At 39.1% G+C, this 20289-nt stretch overlaps 5 protein-coding genes across 14 annotated transcripts in view; 2 read left to right on the top strand and 3 right to left on the bottom strand.

Annotated features, from left to right (window-relative positions):
* LOC133843268 (uncharacterized) overlaps window positions 1–2978 on the top strand; it is a 29155-nt gene extending 26177 nt beyond the window's left edge. For 3 of the 6 annotated variants that reach the window (XM_062276730.1, XM_062276729.1, XM_062276731.1), the window contains 3 exons: window positions 570–646; window positions 780–1161; window positions 1223–2978. In XM_062276730.1, coding sequence (XP_062132714.1) covers window positions 570–646; window positions 780–1161; window positions 1223–2753 — 1990 coding nt within the window. In that variant the 3' untranslated portion in view covers window positions 2754–2978. Of the gene's footprint in view, window positions 1–134; window positions 158–569; window positions 647–779; window positions 1162–1222 lie in introns of those variants that run through there. The other 3 variants (XM_062276733.1, XM_062276734.1, XM_062276732.1) reach the window with 2 other exon arrangements.
* Window positions 2979–4107: 1129 nt separating this feature from the next.
* On the top strand, window positions 4108–4966 carry LOC133842716 (NADH dehydrogenase [ubiquinone] 1 beta subcomplex subunit 3). Of its 2 annotated transcripts, none has more exons than XM_062275923.1 (3): window positions 4108–4257; window positions 4489–4629; window positions 4689–4966. In XM_062275923.1, exons 2-3 carry the CDS (start codon window positions 4502–4504, stop codon window positions 4882–4884), a joined length of 324 nt encoding a protein of 107 aa, XP_062131907.1. In that variant the 5' UTR covers window positions 4108–4257; window positions 4489–4501; the 3' UTR covers window positions 4885–4966. The 2 variants fall into 2 exon arrangements, with proteins under 2 accessions (XP_062131907.1, XP_062131908.1); XM_062275924.1 differs by lacking the exon at window positions 4108–4257 and adding an exon at window positions 4290–4412.
* LOC133842715 (protein Rae1) lies at window positions 4938–6235 on the bottom strand. Its single transcript, XM_062275922.1, has 2 exons — window positions 5726–6235; window positions 4938–5661 (listed from the first exon to the last, which is right to left on the bottom strand). The coding sequence occupies exons 1-2, from the start codon at window positions 6140–6142 to the stop codon at window positions 5029–5031; spliced, it is 1050 nt and encodes a 349-aa protein (XP_062131906.1). The 5' UTR covers window positions 6143–6235; the 3' UTR covers window positions 4938–5028.
* A 7892-nt stretch (window positions 6236–14127) lies between these two features.
* LOC133843511 (uncharacterized) lies at window positions 14128–15487 on the bottom strand. The gene has a single exon (XM_062277110.1). The coding sequence runs from the start codon at window positions 15080–15082 to the stop codon at window positions 14492–14494; it is 591 nt and encodes a 196-aa protein (XP_062133094.1). The 5' UTR covers window positions 15083–15487; the 3' UTR covers window positions 14128–14491.
* A 2650-nt stretch (window positions 15488–18137) lies between these two features.
* On the bottom strand, window positions 18138–20139 carry LOC133841546 (phosphatidylinositol 4,5-bisphosphate 5-phosphatase A). Of its 4 annotated transcripts, XM_062274112.1 has the most exons (3): window positions 19933–20138; window positions 18842–19857; window positions 18138–18769 (listed from the first exon to the last, which is right to left on the bottom strand). In XM_062274112.1, exons 2-3 carry the CDS (start codon window positions 19844–19846, stop codon window positions 18737–18739), a joined length of 1038 nt encoding a protein of 345 aa, XP_062130096.1. In that variant the 5' UTR covers window positions 19847–19857; window positions 19933–20138; the 3' UTR covers window positions 18138–18736. The 4 variants fall into 4 exon arrangements, with proteins under 4 accessions (XP_062130096.1, XP_062130095.1, XP_062130094.1 ...); XM_062274111.1 differs by having other exon boundaries at window positions 18138–19857; window positions 19929–20139; XM_062274110.1 differs by having other exon boundaries at window positions 18138–19877; window positions 19933–20139.
* Window positions 20140–20289: the final 150 nt, after the last annotated feature.

The raw sequence follows: 20289 nt of genomic DNA, 5'->3' as shown, positions 1-20289 counted from the left end.
TGTACATATCTTAAATACTACTATTATATACCACATAATATGACTGGAGTATTCTGCGAAGCAAATGGAAATGAATTTTATTTTTGTTTTAGATTGTGCAATGCATACAAAAAACAAACACGCACTCGCTCCTCTCTCAAAGATAACGGGTATTTGGGTATGCAAATTACAATATAATATAGTATGAGTATTTTTTGACAATTCCAATTGCAATTCCCATTGGAAGAGCGCAACATGATTTGTTCCATTGAAAACTGGTTGTGACCGTTGCATTTGAGACCAGCAACAAAAAGTATTGAATACACCTTAGTCAATTCGTTTAAATGCCTACTCATCGCCAGGTGTTGCCAAACGCAACTGCTTCCTTCTTTTCAATGGAACAAAACATGTTGTGCAATAAAATGAAACCAAACGAAAACAAGAAACCAACCAAAAAAACAAAACAGAGAATTCCAGCTTATTTTGTTTTAGGTCACACTCATTTGTGCCATCTAAATGGGGTTCGCAGCCTTGTAAATGTCCGCTTGATTCCATATTAATCCCACACATCTCGCCTGGATTATTTGCAGAATGAAGGTGCATAAGAACGGAAATGCGGCCGATGTTATTAAGAGCATTTCGCAACTTGACAACTCCAACAAGCAATGTTAGTATCTGTGCCCTGGCTCTCGGTACCCTGGACAGCAAAAACATTCTATAAGACTACTTTGCCTAGCTAAGCTTACTTTACAATCTGCGAATAGATGACTAATCTTTCACATTTGGTTTCACTTTCACAGACTTCCTGATGCTCGAGAATATCACGTCTCAGTTTCGCAATCCCTGCATTCTGGACCTGAAGATGGGCACCCGGCAGCATGGCGACGATGCCTCCGCCGAGAAACGTTCGAAGCAAATGGCCAAGTGCGCTGCGAGCACGTCCGGCTCTTTGGGCGTTCGACTATGCGGCATGCAGACGTATCAAGCAGATCTGGAACAGTATGCCAAGCGCGACAAGTATTGGGGACGGGAGCTCAACGAGTGTGGATTCAAAACCGCCCTGCATGACTTTTTCTACAATGGTTATCGTTTGCGAATTCGTGTTATACGCAAAATCTTACAACGATTGTTGCAGCTCCGTCGCGTCATTGAGAAACAATCCAGTTACAGATTCTACTCGTGGTAAGCACATAATGAAGCATATTTTTCCAGTTTTTTCTAAACAGTTTCTTCATTTAAATAGCTCCTTACTCATCGTATATGAGGGCCATGAAGAGAATCCAATGGCCCATCCACCGTCTATGGATTTGGATGATTGGCTGGAAGCCCCGAAATCAGCCACAGTGCAGCCAACAGCAGTGTTTGACTATCATCCAGAGAACAGCATAGATGAAGATGACATCGAGGACGATGAAGCGGGACACGAGGCGGGTGATGAACTGGAGCCTCACGACACCGATGAGGATTTGCAACTGGTGACCGCCGTTGACAGTGGCAATGCTTCGGCAACTAACAGCAGCACTGGTGCCGATGGCTGCAACTACGATGCCGATGCATCCAATGACTCAAACTCACGCTTGAATTTAGCAACTCGTCGTCATCTGCACAAACGCGGCTTTGCGGAGGCGGCGGCACGTGGTGTCAAGCAGACAGCCACCAGCTCCACCACCACAACTGACGAGGAGGAAGACGAAGAGGAGGAAGAGGATGAGACAAATAAGTCTCAGCATTCGCATTTGTCCGTCATGCCACCACCGCGTAGCTGCGGTGTGCTGCCAAACAAGCAAACAACTGTTGGCGGTGGCAAGAGTAGTGGCAACAACGCAACACCTGCATTCATTCCAATTTCAGAAGAGACAGTATTCCTGGATCCAGAGCCAGCGCTGCCCAGCGTTACAACCTCATCGCCACATTCCGGTGACTCGTGGATGAACTACAGCAGCAACAGCAGTGACGACTTCTCCGGTCTCTCCGAGCAGATCAAAGCTGTCGCCAGTGGCCGCCAGACCTGTAACAACAGCTCCGACGATGGCAGCTCAGACTATGAGAGCAGCATTATTGGCCCCACAGAAGCAATGTTCAAGCGTTTCAAATCACAGCAATCCTTTGATGCAGCATCCGGTGGCGTAGATGCCACCTCTCCGCCCCACACAGCCGGCAACTCGAGTGTCTCAAACAGTGCCACCATCAAGTCAATTGTGTCACCCGCCTCATCCAGCGCCTCATCGTTGGTGTCCGTAAAGGGAGCTGTGAAGCGACTGCGTTGCAAAGATGACGACGAACACTACGCAGCCCACGATGACTCTAGAGAGGCTAAGAAATCAACGATAACATCCACACCCGTTTCAGCCGTTTCTTCGCCCTCAAAGACACGAGCATCAGCCGCAGTGCAACGCAGTTGTGAAAACATTTCAAATTCAATGCTCGCTGGCATCCTGCTCGATTCTCTAGAACGACGTGCCAGTGCCGAGAGTGACAACAACAACACCTCTGAGTCCAAAACGTCAGCGGCAAGTGCAGCTGCTCGTAATACTGCTTTACTGCACGGCTCCAAGTCGTTGGACATGTCTGCACCGCCCACAGACGATTCGGCCTGTTTTGTGGATGTGCGTCTCATAGATTTTGCGCACACAGCTTTTGTGCCACGCAACGGCAGCATGCTACCCACTCCAGCCGCCGCACCCGTGCATCATGGACCAGATGGCGGCTTTCTCACCGGTCTGGACAGCCTCAATCGACTGCTCAATGAGATATTGGCCGAAGAATCCGTCTAGATAAGAGGCAAAGATCCTACCTAACGCATACAAGTGTAGCCCACTCACAGAGTACATGAATGGGGCGCTGAAAAAGCAGAGAGAGTTGAAAGTACAATTTGATTTGAAAATACCTAAATTGTTGCAGCAACATGTGTTAAATTATGAAACTAATCTTTAGAAATTCGAAATGTGATTCAGCAAAACAAAAAACAAACAAAAAAAAACAAAAAGAAAATATAAAAATATTTAACCATTATCCAGATTAACAACCACATAAAAACAAAACAAGTACATTAAAAAAATATATTATGTATGTATAACGAAAACATTTCAAAACATCTAACGATAAGTGCAAGGTAGAATATACAGAGCTGACAATGATTCAATTGATTTAAAAGCATTTTAATGTGATTTTTTATCAAAGGCAAAAAAAAAAAACAAAAACAATGTAATATTTGTTTAAACAAGTTTCTTCCATATGTAGTTTCAAGTTTAAATATTTCTTAATCGATATAATATAATGCTTATTGATAAATTGTTCATGCTTCTGCATTTCCAAGCACTGAATATCGGTGAACGGACATTGAGAAAAAAATCGTAATCAAAATAGGACATCCATTTTGTTGGCTAAACAAAATGATGATTCTGCTGATGTGCGTGAAAAATATGTATGAAAAGCAACTATATGTATGTATTGTATTTTAAATAATTAATGGGCATGCAAGTCATGCGTTTTTATACCTAGCTATTACAAATTACATTACACAATGCAAATGACAAAGCATCAAAGCATAAGAACAGTATTTTGTTATATCCTTTTCTTTGCTTTAACTTGTTTCCTTTCTAATTCTAATCACACAAAATTTAAAACTGAAGTGAGAAGAAGAAAACGCTATTAAGATAAATCCTAATAACGTATATGTATATTACTATTACTTATTGTATAACTAGAAAATTAAATGAAAAAACAACAAATGGAAATAAGAAAAATGAAAAACAAAGAATAAAGTATAAAGTATATTTTCTCTTAAGCACGTTTAATAATTACAAATGTTCTACGGATTGCAAAACCAACAAATGTAAACTATCAATAAATATGTGAAAAATAAAGTAAATTTCGTTTTTTTTTTTTGTGGGATTAGTTTGAGATTAATAATTTATTTTTATCACCAGTGAACAAGTTTCAAATGGTGCGATTTCAAATGAAATTAATGGACAGCGTTACCAGATATATATAAACAATAGCCATTACAGTTCAAAATATTTCAAAGTACATTATTCAAATAATTTTTAAAATCATGAACGTTAATTTGTTTAATTAAATATTTTTAGTATGCAGCCATTAAGTAAAGCAAAATAAATTAACGACAATTTGCTGACAAACTGGCAACGCCTGACACTGGATATATTTGGCAAATTTGTGACGTTTTTTTAGTGCATTTCTGTGTAAACCTAATGGCATCACTTAATGTTTAGTTAACAGCCCGTTTACATTTCTGTTAAATTGACAACAAAGTGTCAGGTATTTCAACAATTTTATGAAATCTTTCCTATTTTATTATTATTTTGTAACAATGTACACAACAATTTGATATTCGGGTCCATTGTTTAGTATTTGCACTTGAATACCATTCGTATCGGCAGTGCATTGTACCTACAAAACATAAACTAACTTATGTAATGTTGGGGCTAGGTTAACATTGGATATATAAACATTTCGCAGTGCTAAACGTGAGAAAATAATTAATTTCAGAACTTCGTAAATAATGGGTGGTCATCACGGAGAACCCTACAAGGTACCGCATCCTTCCATCTACAAGGTGGAGAACGTGCCCCAGCTGTTGGAGGTGAAAGAGTCACTTGCCCGCCAGGGACTCAGCGATCCATGGCTGAGGTAAGTGTGGATGACCCGATGATCCAAAATCCCCAAAATCACACAATTATTTATTACAGGAATGAAGCATGGCGCTACGAGAAGAAAGCGTTCGGCACACACGCTTCCCGGCTAAAGACTTTCATGTTCCGCGGTCTCGGCGTCGGCTTCTGTGCATTTCTGGTCACCATTGGTGCTGAGTATGCTTTAGGCATTGGCAAAGGACAAGGAGGACATGGCCATGGTGATGGACACGATGATGGCAAACACCATTAGTGTGAGAGTTTGCAACTTGAGTGCTTGTTTAGTTAAATAAAAATGCAAATGTGAATGCGCTTTAATATTTAATGATACGATACGAATTACGAATTGATATTACTCGCAACACATGTTCAGACTTAAACTAAAACACAATTCTGATCAGTTGACCCGTGGCTTCAGTTCGTCGTAGCACGATCGCAGGAAGATCTGTGGCTTCTTTGCCGGATTGAAATACTCATGGCCTTTGGACCAATCGTAGCCTACAGCATACGCGAATATTTGGCCATTTGCATTGAATCCACACTTTGTGATCGATTGATCCATAGCCTCGCTGGACTTGAGCTTTGTGCGCGCATCCTTATCCCAGAAACTGAATGTGCCATCCGACCCGACTGTCACCAGAGTACCGTGCACTGGATGGAATGCAATGTCGTTGACGGCATAAATATCTTGGAAGCCCGATGTGCCCGTCGAGCGATGGCATTTGAACGTAAAATTATCCTTGGGATTGACGGGATTCACATACTGTATGGCCACACGTCCCTCTATGCTGCCCAGTGCATACCCTGTGGGCGTTTTCTTCTTATCCTTGAATATGGAAATTGTGCGATGCTGATATTTAAGTGGACTCTCCTGTCGCTTGTACTCCGTAGGGCTGTTCTCCAGCGAATATATAATTAAGCCACGTCCAGCGGTGCCTACCACGGCCATTGGGTAATCTACATCGGCACAGTAGCATCGCTCGGGCAGATTAATGGCCATCATTGGATTTGGTGATCGCGTATCCCAAAACTAATTAAGGAAAAAAGGCGGCAATTACACATTATTTTGAAATATCTTGGATGAGTCACATTACCTTTAGTGTTTTGTCCCAGGAACCGGTCATGAGACACGTATAGTTTGGTCCCTTAACCATGTGGCAAGTCTTCACCGGCCCATCATGAGCGGCAACTTGCATTACTTGGTCGGCGGCAAGATCCCATAATTTTACTTGTTTGTCGCAGGAGGCCATAAACACCTTAGTGCCATCGTCCGACCAACATACATCAAGCACGGGGCCACCCATAGTTTTCATCGATTTTGGCACTGTTTGTCCATTTTGCTCGACCTCCCAACAACGCACGCTGTTGTCCCAGGCGCCGGCAATGAGGAAATTCTTCTGTACTTGTAGCGTGCTTGGGCTGAACTCTAGAGCTGATACGGAGTCATCTGGTGGCGAGGCCACCTCGAAATCGTTCATACGATTCGTAGTGGATTGAGCAGCCCCGAACATTATTTTGTTTTTTAAGTGTCGCAAAATGTTTGTATTTCTTCAATAGCGTTGTGTTCAGGGTGACCACAAAATTCAATTTAGAATACGCCACTTTGCTTATCACGCTGTACCACTTCTTTAAATAAAATCCTTCAAAATATACCGCAAAAGACGTATTTGCTGAACTGAACTAGTAGTCGTTCCGAAAAAATGCGGCAAAACTGTTTAACTACGACTTGGATTACGACTGCATAGTTAAACAGGTAAATATAAAACTTATAAGTACACAATATTATTTTAGTTGTCATTGTCATCGAACAAATTGCATAATACAAACACGGTCACCCTGCAAATTAATAAACTGTTGATTTGATTTGAGCATCGATCTGCTGTTCTGTATACAAATTAATTAGAGTTGCCATATTTTATTTTCATTTCAAAATTGTAGAAAATCACGGAAATAGTTTGCACAATATTGTCGAATATACAATTTTTTAATCAAAGAGGTATTTAAGTAGTTTATCAAAGTTTAAACACATATTTTTGAATACTTAAAGATTCGAATCAAATACAAATTTGAATTTTTTGAAAATAAGAATAAAGTGTATGCGATATATAAATTTTAGGCCTAATAATAAATATGGGAATATTTATTATCCAAAATGGATTTATTGTTTTTTAAAGTATTCTTTAACAGCATCTTCTGGCGACGAAAATCGTTGACCATGCATTTTTCCCTTGATGTGCGGGAATAAAAAGAAGTCATTGGGTGCCAAGTCAGGGCTGTACGGCGGGTGACCCATCAATTCCACGTTTTGGTCGATCAAAAAGGAGCGGGTTTGAGCTGATGTGTGAGAGCTCGCATTGTCATGGTACAGAATGATGCGTAATTTCTTGTTATATTTTGAATTTCTCCGAAGACTTCAGGCAAACAAATTGTTGTGTATCACTCAGGGGGTAACGACATATATCCGCGCGACATATCTCCGCTGAACAAAAAACGACATATCTCCGCGCGGAGATTTGTCGCCTTGAAACGTCATATCTCCGCGCGGAGATATGTCGTTTTTTGTTCAGCGGAGATATGTCGTTTTAAAAGCGACATAACTCCGCGCGGAGATATGACGTTTTGAACCGTCTGTCGGTCTGTCAGAGAATTGCCCATATTACATACATTTATTTAATATGCATGAAACTTAGTTTATTATTTTAATTTTTTAATTATATATATAAACGGATAGCTTCTTTGACAACTTGTTGACACGTTGGACATTTTGGTTCACCACTGTCAGGATCGTTAGGATCATCGTTCTGTTCTTGATTATGAGCCAGAATTTGATCCCAACATGCTGCACAAATATTCACATGATTACATGGGCGCAATAAAACCGATTTTGGTTCGATGAGAAATACATTGCATTACATACATTGCAAAATAAGTGAAAGTTATTCTTACTAATCTAGAGCTATGAGAATAACCTTTCCTTATTTTTAAAATGTGTATAGTTTATGTTTTTTTCACTAATGACGGTCGCACAAATTCGGTCAGAGAATTGTTCATATGTATAATATATAAGTTGAACTGTTTTATGTAAAAATTAATAAAAATAATACATATACTTAATAAAGACTTGTGAGAAACTGCGTTTTTTAAGGGATTGATATTATCGTTAAATTATTAAGATTTTCTATTCAACTTTCTGTATGAAATTAATTTAAAAAAAAACATTAAATTTATTCTATTGGAAGATGAGTTGCTAATAAATCGGCGGAGATTTAACTTTTCATAGCGACATAATTCCGCGCGGAGATATGTCGCCTTGAAGCGCTTTTTGTTCAGCGGAGATATGTCGTTTTAAAAGCGACATAACTCCGCGCGGAGATATGACGTTTTGAAAACGACATAGCTCCGCTCAAAAATTGTACCGAGCGGAGATATGACGTTTTAACGCGACTTAACTCCGCGCGGAGATATATCGTTTTTTGTTCAGCTGAGATATGTCGTTTTAAAAGCGACATAACTCCGCGCGGAGATATGACGTTTTGAAAACGACATAGCTCCGCTCGAAAATTGTACCGAGCGGAGATATGTCGCTATGCCGGTAACGACATATCTCCGCGCGACATATCTCCGCTGAACAAAAACGACATAGCTCCGCTCAGAAATTGTACCGAGCGGAGATATGACGTTTTAACGCGACTTAACTCCGCGCGGAGATATATCGTTTTTTGTTCAGCGGAGATATGTCGTTTTAAAAGCGACATAACTCCGCGCGGAGATATGACGTTTTGAAAACGACATAGCGGAGATATGTCGTTTGAAGCGTCATATCTCCGCGCGGAGATATGTCGCTTTTGTTCAGCGGAGATATGTCGTTTTAAAAGCGACATAACTCCGCGCGGAGATATGACGTTTTGAAAACGACATAGCGGAGATATGTCGCCTTGAAGCGTCATATCTCCGCGCGGAGATATGTCGCTTTTTGTTCAGCGGAGATATGTCGTTTTAAAAGCGACATAACTCCGCGCGGAGATATGACGTTTTGAAAACGACATAGCTCCGCTCGAAAATTGTACCGAGCGGAGATATGTCGCTATGCCGGTAACGACATATCTCCGCGCGACATATCTCCGCTGAACAAAAAACGACATAGCTCCGCTCAGAAATTGTACCGAGCGGAGATATGACGTTTTAACGCGACTTAACTCCGCGCGGAGATATATCGTTTTTTGTTCAGCGGAGATATGTCGTTTTAAAAGCGACATAACTCCGCGCGGAGATATGACGTTTTGAAAACGACATAGCTCCGCCAAAAAAAAGATGTAACTTTTCATAGCGACATAACTCCGCGCGGAGATATGTCGCCTTGAAGCGTCATATCTCCGCGCGGAGATATGTCGCTTTTTGTTCAGCGGAGATATGTCGTTTTAAAAGCGACATAACTCCGCGCGGAGATATGACGTTTTGAAAACGACATAGCTCCGCTCGAAAATTGTACCGAGCGGAGATATGTCGCTATGCCGGTAACGACATATCTCCGCGCGACATATCTCCGCTGAACAAAAAACGACATAGCTCCGCTCAGAAATTGTACCGAGCGGAGATATGACGTTTTAACGCGACTTAACTCCGCGCGGAGATATATCGTTTTTGTTCAGCGGAGATATGTCGTTTTAAAAGCGACATAACTCCGCGCGGAGATATGACGTTTTGAAAACGACATAGCTCCGCCAAAAAAAAAAGATGTAACTTTTCATAGCGACATAACTCCGCGCGGAGATATGTCGCCTTTGAAGCGTCATATCTCCGCGCGGAGATATGTCGCTTTTGTTCAGCGGAGATATGTCGTTTTAAAAGCGACATAACTCCGCGCGGAGATATGACGTTTTGAAAACGACATAGCTCCGCTCGAAAATTGTACCGAGCGGAGATATGTCGCTATGCCGGTAACGACATATCTCCGCGCGACATATCTCCGCTGAACAAAACGACATATCTCCGCGCGGAGATATGTCGTTTGAAGCGTCATATCTCCGCGCGGAGATATGTCGCTTTTTGTCGTTTTAAAGGCGACATAACTCCGCGCGGAGATATGACGTTTTGAAAACGACATAGCTCCGCTCAGAAATTGTACCGAGCGGAGATATGACGTTTTAACGCGACTTAACTCCGCGCGGAGATATATCGTTTTTGTTCAGCTGAGATATGTCGTTTTAAAAGCGACATAACTCCGCGCGGAGATATGACGTTTTGAAAACGACATAGCTCCGCCAAAAAAAAAGATGTAACTTTTCATAGCGACATAACTCCGCGCGGTGATATGTCGCCTTGAAGCGTCATATCTCCGCGCGGAGATATGTCGCTTTTTGTTCAGCGGAGATATGTCGTTTTAAAAGCGACATAACTCCGCGCGGAGATATGACGTCGAAAATTGTACCGAGCGGAGATATGTCGCTATGCCGGTAACGACATATCTCGCGCGACATATCTCCGCTGAACAAAACGACATATCTCCGCGCGGAGATATGTCGTTTTGAAGCGTCATATCTCCGCGCGGAGATATGTCGCTTTTGTTCAGCGGAGATATGTCGTTTTAAAAGCGACATAACTCCGCGCGGAGATATGACGTCGAAAATTGTACCGAGCGGAGATATGTCGCTATGCGGGTAACGACATATCTCCGCGCGACATATCTCCGCTGAACAAAAGCGACATATCTCCGCGCGGAGATATGTCGCCTTGAAGCGTCATATCTCCGCGCGGAGATATGTCGCTTTTGTTCAGCGGAGATATGTCGTTTTAAAAGCGACATAACTCCGCGCGGAGATATGACGTTTTGAAAACGACATACATAGCTCCGCTCGAAAATTGTACCGAGCGGAGATATGTCGCTATGCCGGTAACGACATATCTCCGCGCGACATATCTCCGCTGAACAAAAAACGACATATCTCCGCGCGGAGATATGACGTTAAGGCGACATATCTCCGCGCGGAGATATGTCGCTTTTGTTCAGCGGAGATATGTCGTTTTAAAAGCGACATAACTCCGCGCGTAGATATGACGTTTTGAAAACGACATAGCTCCGCCAAAAAAAAAGATGTAACTTTTCATAGCGACATAACTCCGCGCGGAGATATGTCGTTTTGAAGCGTCATATCTCCGCGCGGAGATATGTCGCTTTTGTTCAGCGGAGATATGTCGTTTTAAAAGCGACATAACTCCGCGCGGAGATATGACGTTTTGAAAACGACATAGCTCCGCTCGAAAATTGTACCGAGCGGAGATATGTCGCGCGGAGATATGTCGCTATTCCGGTAACGACATATCTCCGCGCGACATATCTCCGCTGAACAAAAAACGACATATCTCCGCGCGGAGATATGACGTTTTAACGCGACTTAACTCCGCGCGGAGATATATCGTTTTTGTTCAGCTGAGATATGTCGTTTTAAAAGCGACATAACTCCGCGCGGAGATATGACGTTTTGAAAACGACATAGCTCCGCCAAAAAAAAAGATGTAACTTTTCATAGCGACGTGTCTCCGCGCGGAGATATGTCGCTTTTTGTTCAGCGGAGATATGTCGCGCGGAGATATGTCGCTATGCCGGTAACGACATATTTCGCGCGACATATCTCCGCTGAACAAAACGACATATCTCCGCGCGGAGATATGACGTTTTAACGCGACTTAACTCCGCGCGGAGATATATCGTTTTTGTTCAGCTGAGATATGTCGTTTTAAAAGCGACATAACTCCGCGCGGAGATATGTCGCCTTGAAGCGTCATATCTCCGCGCGGAGATATGTCGCTTTTTGTTCAGCGGAGATATGTCGTTTTAAAAGCGACATAACTCCGCGCGGAGATATGACGTTTTGAAAACGACATAGCTCCGCTCGAAAATTGTACCGAGCGGAGATATGTCGCGCGGAGATATGTCGCTATTCCGGTAACGACATATCTCCGCGCGACATATCTCCGCTGAACAAAAAACGACATATCTCCGCGCGGAGATATGACGTTTTAACGCGACTTAACTCCGCGCGGAGATATATCGTTTTTTGTTCAGCTGAGATATGTCGTTTTAAAAGCGACATAACTCCGCGCGGAGATATGACGTTTTGAAAACGACATTTCTTCGCCGATTTATTAGAGACTCATCTTACACTTGAATGAATAATGTATTATGTATAATATATAATATATACGTACATATACATGCATATATACTCAAAATCCAGTCAAATATCCGATTCATCTATATTTCAAATGAATCCCTGCAATGTATTTCTCATCGAACCAAAATCGGTTTTATTGCGCCCATGTAATCATGTGAATATTTGTGCAGCATGTTGGGATCAAATTCTGGCTCATAATCAAGAACAGAACGATGATCCTAACGATTCTGACAGTGGTGAACCAAAATGTCCAACGTGTCAACAAGTTGTCAAAGAAGCTATCCGTTTATATATATAATTAAAAAATTAAAATAATAAACTAAGTTTCATGCACATTAAATAAATGTATGTAATATGGGCAATTCTCTGACAGAATTTGTGCGACCGTCTTTACAGTGAAAAAAACATAAACTAAACCAATTTGAAAATAAGTGAAAATTATTCTTACTAATCTAGAGCTATGAGAATAACCTTTCCTTATTTTTAAAATGTGTATAGTTTATGTTTTTTTCACTGTAATGACGGTCGCACAAATTCGGTCAGAGAATTGTTCATATGTATAATATATAAGTTGAACTGTTTTATGTAAAAATTAATAAAAATAATACATATACTTAATAAAGACTTGTGAGAAACTGCGTTTTTTAAGGGATTGATATTATCGTTAAATTATTAAGATTTTCTATTCAACTTTCTGTATGAAATTAATTTAAAAAAAAAAACATTAAATTTATTCTATTGGAAGATGAGTTGCTAATAAATCGGCGGATATGTAACTTTTCATAGCGACATAATTCCGCGCGGAGATATGTCGTCTTGAAGCGTCATATCTCCGCGCGGAGATATGACGTTTTGAAAACGACATAGCTCCGCCAAAAAAAAACGACATAATTCCGCTCGAAAATTGTACCGAGCGGAGATATGTCGCGCGGAGATATGTCGCTATGCCAAAAAAATCGGTGCCCATTGCTTGAAATCGTTTGCCCAGGAAACATTTTAGTTTCAAAATTATAAAAAAAAAAAATCGTTTTAAAATCGTTTGCCCATTTTTTGGTTTTTCGAAAATAATTTTATTTCGAAATTTTTAATTTTGAAAAATTTTGACATTTTTTCGTCACGAATGATTTAATTTAATCAGAATTTCAAAATTTTGAAAAATATGAAGGTTTTCAACTTTTTTGATTGCCCATACAAATTCATCGTTTGCCCATGTTTTAAAGTCTCAAAATTTTGCCAAATTTCAAATTTTTTCAATTTTTTTTACTTTTTGAGAATGCCCATTTATTGTTTTCGTTTACCCATCCTTTGTAATTTCAAAATTTTCCGTTTGAAAAAAATATAAATTTAATAAATTTCAATGATAAAATTCGAAGAAAATATAGAATTCGTCTTAATTAACTTTGATATCCTCGAATATTGCTCTCAGATATGTATATAATTAATTCATTTGAATACTATCCAAACTACTAACACCGAATATATTTCCGTTTTTTGTAACGTCCGCAATTAATGTTAATTTCTTCAAAACTGTAAACAAATGGGTTATTTACTGCGTCAGAAATGTGATAGCTATGTAATAAAAACCTTATCGGATTAAGAAGCTCTTCCCGTACGCTGTCCTCATAAATTATTTAAAGACTTTTGTGAAAAGATATAGAAAATTAGTCTTATCAGTCAATTGATTTTAACGCTGAAACGTTAAACATTATATCATCATTTGTTGTTGGTTTACTTGTTTTATGTGCTTGCACTTGGAAATAAAACCCCCGAATATTATTATGCGACACTCGAACGGTTTTTGACACTTCAACAAAAAGTACAAGGGCGCATTTAGTAAAAGCGAACCCAATCAGCAAGCGCCAAATCTACACAATCTTCAAAAAGGGTATTTTTTTTAATTACACCAAACCGGGGTCAAGTCAGAAGTGAGTATGAGTAATACTTCTCTTCTAGGAAACTTAAAAGAATACACAATACTGTCGGGTCTTTTGTGCATACTGATACCAGTCGTGGGTATCTAGTCTATTTGGTAAATCACTTTAGATACCCCCAACTCATAGGTCATAAGGGTATAACAATCTGAAAATAAAAAAAAACATAAAAAAATAAAAGCAAATACGTAGTTTTTTGATGGTATAACCTCCCAAAACTATCACTTTGATAGCCAAGCTTACAATAATACTCCTCCGTTATTTGAGCACAGAGTATCTTAGATTCGTATACATCGTTAAAGGTAACGGTGGTTTTCTTTTATATTTTGTAAACCACAGTGGGGATTTTCTAAGCTTAAGGTCGCACGAACGAGAATGAGAAATCAATATATGTACGTATGTTTAAAAGTATTTGTATTTAATAATGGATTGCATAGGTCATTCATGGAATGATTTGCTTTCAATGCCACATAATGTACAATTTACATTTGTTTACTGTGGATTTTTGTAACTATATAAATACTATAAATACTCATTTATTATATTAACTACTTATACGATGATAATTTTGTGAACATTTGCTCACTCATTAAGTGGCATATAATACTTTGCAGTGCCTGATGACATTGTAGAATGTTGAGCAGTCAAAAAGTATATAGCTAATGCTAAAGACTATATATCAATAGGAACCATGCGTAATCCAAGGGGCAAGTTAAGCTAAGACTTTGGGTTTGAGATACACGGCGAGCGTTTGCGCTTATATGCTCACATTAATTGCATTCTTGATCACAATACTGCCCGATACTCCATTTACAATAGTGACGTTGTTATCAATTTCAACGCCCATCTTATGACAGTTGTTAGACTGGGCTGTATCAGCTTGAGGAACTTTCTGTCCCCGGGCTCGCTTGCTGGACTTGTTGCTGTTCAATTCCAGGGACTTAACAACCTTGAGCAGTCCATTGCAGCCAATGTAGTCTACGTTCTGTTGCTGAGAATCGCTGCCCAAATAGATGCGTCCATCATTGCCAGTGTACTTGATGTGTCCACTGTTATGCTGTATCTTCAGTCTGGTTGTGTTGCCAATGATCTGCAGGTTGCCAGAATTGTTAACGATGCGCACCCGATTGCCATTGCCAATAATGCGTAAATCCCGGCAATTATTCTCGATACGATACTCCTTGCAGTTGCCCACTAGATCTCTACTGGCGTAGAGCGTGCTGCTGGCTTCCGTTGTTGCTCGCTTGGGATGGCTTGTTTTGGTTTTGTTTTCCGCTTTGCATGTCGGACATTCATCGTCATCATACGAATCACTAGCCGAATCCGCCTCAATAACTCTCACGCCCATTGTGCGTATGTTTATGTTTGTATTTTGTTGGTATGTAAGCGTGAGTGTGAATTACTGTTTCTTTCCAATGCTAATCGCAGACGAAAAAAATCACCGAACGCCAAACTTGTATTCCGCTTTGATCACTTCTTCGTATGTGTTGTTTTTTTTTTTTAGTTGATATACTACAGATGTTACTGGTTGTTGCTTCATATAATTGTGTGCTGCTGCTTTAGTATGTGTGTGTATCCATTTGTTTGTTGTTGTTACGCCGTTTGCCAAATTTCAAACCAATGACGTCTTTCTCCACTGTGTAGGGGACTCCCGACTGCGCGGTACTTTTTTCCGTTTGTTTTAATTGGTTTGCGTTTTTAGCAATACGTTGTTCTCTGACCGACCGCTGTCAGCGCTATGAACAACATCGGCTACAAATGTTCGGCTTTTATATCAGCCGAGAGCTACGACCGATGCGTAGGGGCTTTTTACTTTATGCTTGGAGGCGGAACGCGATAGCCCAATAGAGACAGAAGACGACAATCCTAATTCTCTCCCGCTCCAGTCGAATCGTAACTTATGTTTATCTCTAGGGAGACCACTGATAAGCTGGCCATTCTCGATTGTGTTTTGGCAATGAATAATGTCATCAGCTGTTCGGTCATTGAATGAGTGTACTAGGCAGATGAGTATTTCGCTGAATACAGTCACAATTCGATGTAAATATGAATATCCAAATGGTTTATTGTATTTTAAAGGCATTTTATAAATGTTATCAAAAATGTTGGGGAATTTCAGGAGGTAATTTTTTTTAAGTGTTGTTATCAATGCTAAGTACCTGTTGATATTGACTTGTAGATTTCACATATCGGTCATAAATTTTACCATTGCGATTTAACTTCTTGTAGTTGACATTCTAATGTCCATATGTATGCATATGTTGAACATCTGCATATGTTTCATTAAATATGTACATAACCATTAAAAAATATTAGGAAGGATACACATTTTTCAGTGTATCTGGGAAAAGTTCAGTATTCAGAGTTGACATTCCAGAAAAGGTAAGAGTACTATCATTCATTAGTTGCCAAGCGTGATATTTTCAGAAGCAGTTCACAATCATTTCCTACTCGAACAAACCAGTTTGTTTATAAACAAAAATATTTACACATCTGATATACACTCAGCACATACATTTGCACTCACACTGTTCCGTTCAATTTGCATTTTCATTTCAGATTTTATACCTGGTAATCCACAGAAGACGAGAGATACTCGGCGTGTACTCACAAGCTTTGTGATAAACCCTTACATTAAAAATTAAAATAAAACAAGATGTCAACCTTAAGTGATAAAATTGACATTATAAAAATGTATAATATGATATGATTATCTATTACAAATTTCAATACGATCGTATAATTTACTCCGAAGCGGAAGAAGACAAGATTTCAAAAATAGTTTAAATGTGTATTTGCATCAGGTATCCGACAGTCGAGCCCTTCTAACTTTAGCTTTCTTAGTAGTTCTGTTTTGATAAGTTCGCTCACTAAATCGTCTATTCTATAGCATTATTCTCTATTACGTGATTATTTAGTTAACAAATTTTGTGTTTAACGGGACCCTCGAAAATTAAACATTTAATGTAAACACTGAGCGTATTTACTCGTTTTGGGTAAAGCACCGATTTGATCGTTCAAAGCAATCGTTAGATTTCTGTTTTGTAAACATTGTCGAGGGCTTGCGAGTTTTATGATTTACACAATTATACAATCCAATTGCATTGAATTGCACCTCAAAACGGTGAGAGACACACTAACGAGCCCTCCGCGATACAGTTGCTTGTGTTAATATTTCATTATCTTTAGGGCAATATTATTACAAAATGATTTATTTACTTGTTCATCAATTTACCGTCGGGGACTTTTTCTGAAGTTGTTATCTGCCGATGCCAGCAAAAAAACTAAACTCAAAAATCAAATTATTATAATAATTACTATACGTTCAGCAACTAATTGCAAAAATGTACTAAACGAGTATAAGCCATAACCATGTGTTGTATTTGCTGTGTAAATTGAAATCATACTCCTCTCAATCTATCTGTTAGCCAATGCTTGATAGAGGCTAACTAACTAACTATCTAATATAATAATAATCAGCGATATGAAGGAAGAAAAACCCCCTACAGCTGATGTGAACACCTGTAAAGCACTAAAATTTCAATCACAAGTTGCTACTAGCAGCTAAAAAGTCGATTGCCCGAATGACACCAGCTCTTACTATATGAAGGTAAAAAAATCACCAAAAATCAACCTGTTTTTATCAGACTGTTATGAGAAATTGCCTTTGTCTGCTGTTATATTCAGTCGTGAAATAACCTTATATTTTGGACGACACACCGTTAAAAGCTACCCGCAAGAACACCTGTTGATATAGATAAACGATAAGGAGCGCGTGTAGATACAACAAATAAAAGACCTACATTTTATGTGGAATTGTTGAATGTAAAATTGAAATAGCAAAATCAGCCGTTCATTATCAAATTAGAATATTTTTTGTAATTGAACTGAAATTAATATTATCAAAATAGCTAAAAACTATTGTGCTGATAATAATAAAATAAGTACGTAACAAACCGCAAAAATGTATGAAACCAAATTATTAGAAATCCATTTTTCCTTTATATTTTAATCGTCCCCATAAATGTTATGCCAACGGAAATGAAATTATATTGCAGAAAAATTCGGTTCGATGTCTAGACTATCTGGAAATTATCAACTTCTTTTATTACTAATAACTACTATCAATATTATTGACTTGATTTCGCTATTGCCTTACCCAAATAAAACTGTTCTGCAGTATGCATATTTAGTTGTTTTCGGGATATTCGCGATTTATATATTTTATATCACGCGCCCATCACTAATTATAAGCTAGGGGATCTTACTTCAGGCGTAACTGATAGCAATGTACAATAATCCCACTTGTATTAATTTTAATTTCAAATAAATGGAATTTCTCTTATGTCAGTGTGCTTTACAATTAATTCCGGAAGAGATCCATTGAAAACAATTAGTTAAAATGCATAAAAAAATAGACACTGGCTTTATTAAATCAACAATATCACTTTAACAATTATTTCTATTACAAGAGACGTCTTTGTTTGGCTTTTAAAAAGTGCAATAATTACCTAATCATTATTGAATAGAATTTTTAAGTAATCTCTTAACAATTACTATACACAAAAAACAACTTAGTCAAATTGCATTAAAACATATGTAGATATTGCTTTAGTATTAAGTCTTGAAATATTAACAGATTTTGTGATACAAGTTTTGCACATTAAATCTATGATATGAATGGCCTAATAAAGAGTGTGTCTTCAATTTCATAAGAGTATTTTAGTGAGAAAAGAATCTTACCAATTTACTAATCGAGTATATAGAGTGTAAAATTGTATATTATGTAGTTATGCAATTGAACTGTTTCGATATTTTCTTTGTACATAGTATATACATATGTACATTGAGTGGGTAACTAGTGCCGATATATTGAGATTCCTTAGTTGCTTTTGATAAGGTCACAGGATCATGAAAATATTTCTTTTGCGACAGACGAATACGTATTGCACGATATATGTATCTTGATATGAATTTCTTGAAATGCGCATGATTGCAATTATCACTGGAAGCCTTCTAGTTCGGCATTATATAACTAAAAGAAGCGAAAAAAGCAAATAAAAAAACCATGAAAAACCATTAGAGCCACAAAACCATGCACACTAACACTGGGAATTGTGCTCGCCCCGCCATGGGTCATCTCGTGCAGCTCCTCATCGGTGAACGTGACATTGTTGGCTTCGATTTTGTAATTAAAAGTGGCTGATACGGGCTTGTGGTCGGAGAGCGTATAGTCCATGTTCGATTGATAAGACAACTGATTGGCACTCAGCGTAATAGACGGATAACTATTGACTTGCACGCGATGAAGAATTCGGTCACACCAAGCTGGGCGTCGTTTCAGGTCATATTCATTAGTGCCCTCTTTAAACTTAAAAGTGGGCGCAAAATTAGGTACCATCTCCTCCAACAAACTGAACGCATTGCCCGTTTGACGAAGTAGCGTCAATTGATCCAGCTTCAGCAACTCGTCATATTCCCGCAATTCCACGGTGTTCCGTATATCCCAACCGGATGTTTCGCCAGATAAACGGAAGTTAAGATCTCCCATCCAGAAGACAAAGTCATGATCAAAAATATGTCGATAGCCAGCCAAGTGGTATTTGTGGTTGTCGACTATCTGGTGATAATCCTCGATGCGCTCCTTCAGCTTGTCATCATGTGCTGCCAAATGGGAGCAGACGAACACGGTGCCAGTGCCATAAAGACTCAATCGTATGCTAACTGCTCCCTTGTTGCCCCATAGTCCACCGAGGCCAGTACGTGTCTCTTCCGACTCAATGTCTTTCATATGCGGAAGATGTTTGTGCTGAGCAAACATCGTAATCAGTATGCCCTGCAGTTGTTCCGATTTTACTTTAACGTAATCATGTTGAGTTAGGGCATCCGCCAGTTTCAACACCCATGGATCATCCTTGAAAACGTTAAGCACCTGACTGGTGCTCACTTCTTGCATGCCAATCACATAGATGTCTGGTAGTTTGTTGTCTGGACAGTTGGTTGTTCCATTTAGAGACAATAGAGATGTAAGTTCCAGGTTTTTAGGTGAATGCGTGCCAACATTCCAAGTAAGCAAAAAAATGCACAGATCGGCAATGACAGATGTTGTCATTTTCGTTTGTACTAATTATAAATGAATAACACTGGTTTAACAACTGGATGCGTCAGATTTGCTAATGAACTTGCTTACTTACTTACTCGCGACTCTCCGTGGGAATTGTCACTGCATCCAGTTAAACGAAAAGGTTGAAATGTGTAGGTAAAATGCTTGTACTACATACAGTTGCCTAATTAGATTAATGAACGACTTTCCGTATTTATATATTTTTAGATCCGTGTATGGAGAACGCATCGGGTTCAACAATAACGAGATTGCCGATGCCAATGTGTTGCGTAGCTGCTGTTGTTAATCTCACTTATACTAACATATCTTTTTGTATTTTTTACAGTATGGCCAGACTTTTAAATTAGTCACATTCTCAATTAAAAAGTTTTATTATATTCACATTTGCAAAAAGTAAGCCTACATCTTGTTAATAAAAAGATATGAATAAT

This window comes from Drosophila sulfurigaster, chromosome 3, assembly GCF_023558435.1.
Source record: "Drosophila sulfurigaster albostrigata strain 15112-1811.04 chromosome 3, ASM2355843v2, whole genome shotgun sequence".
Taxonomy (NCBI): domain Eukaryota; kingdom Metazoa; phylum Arthropoda; class Insecta; order Diptera; family Drosophilidae; genus Drosophila; species Drosophila sulfurigaster.
This window is presented reverse-complemented; position numbering and strand designations above follow the sequence as displayed.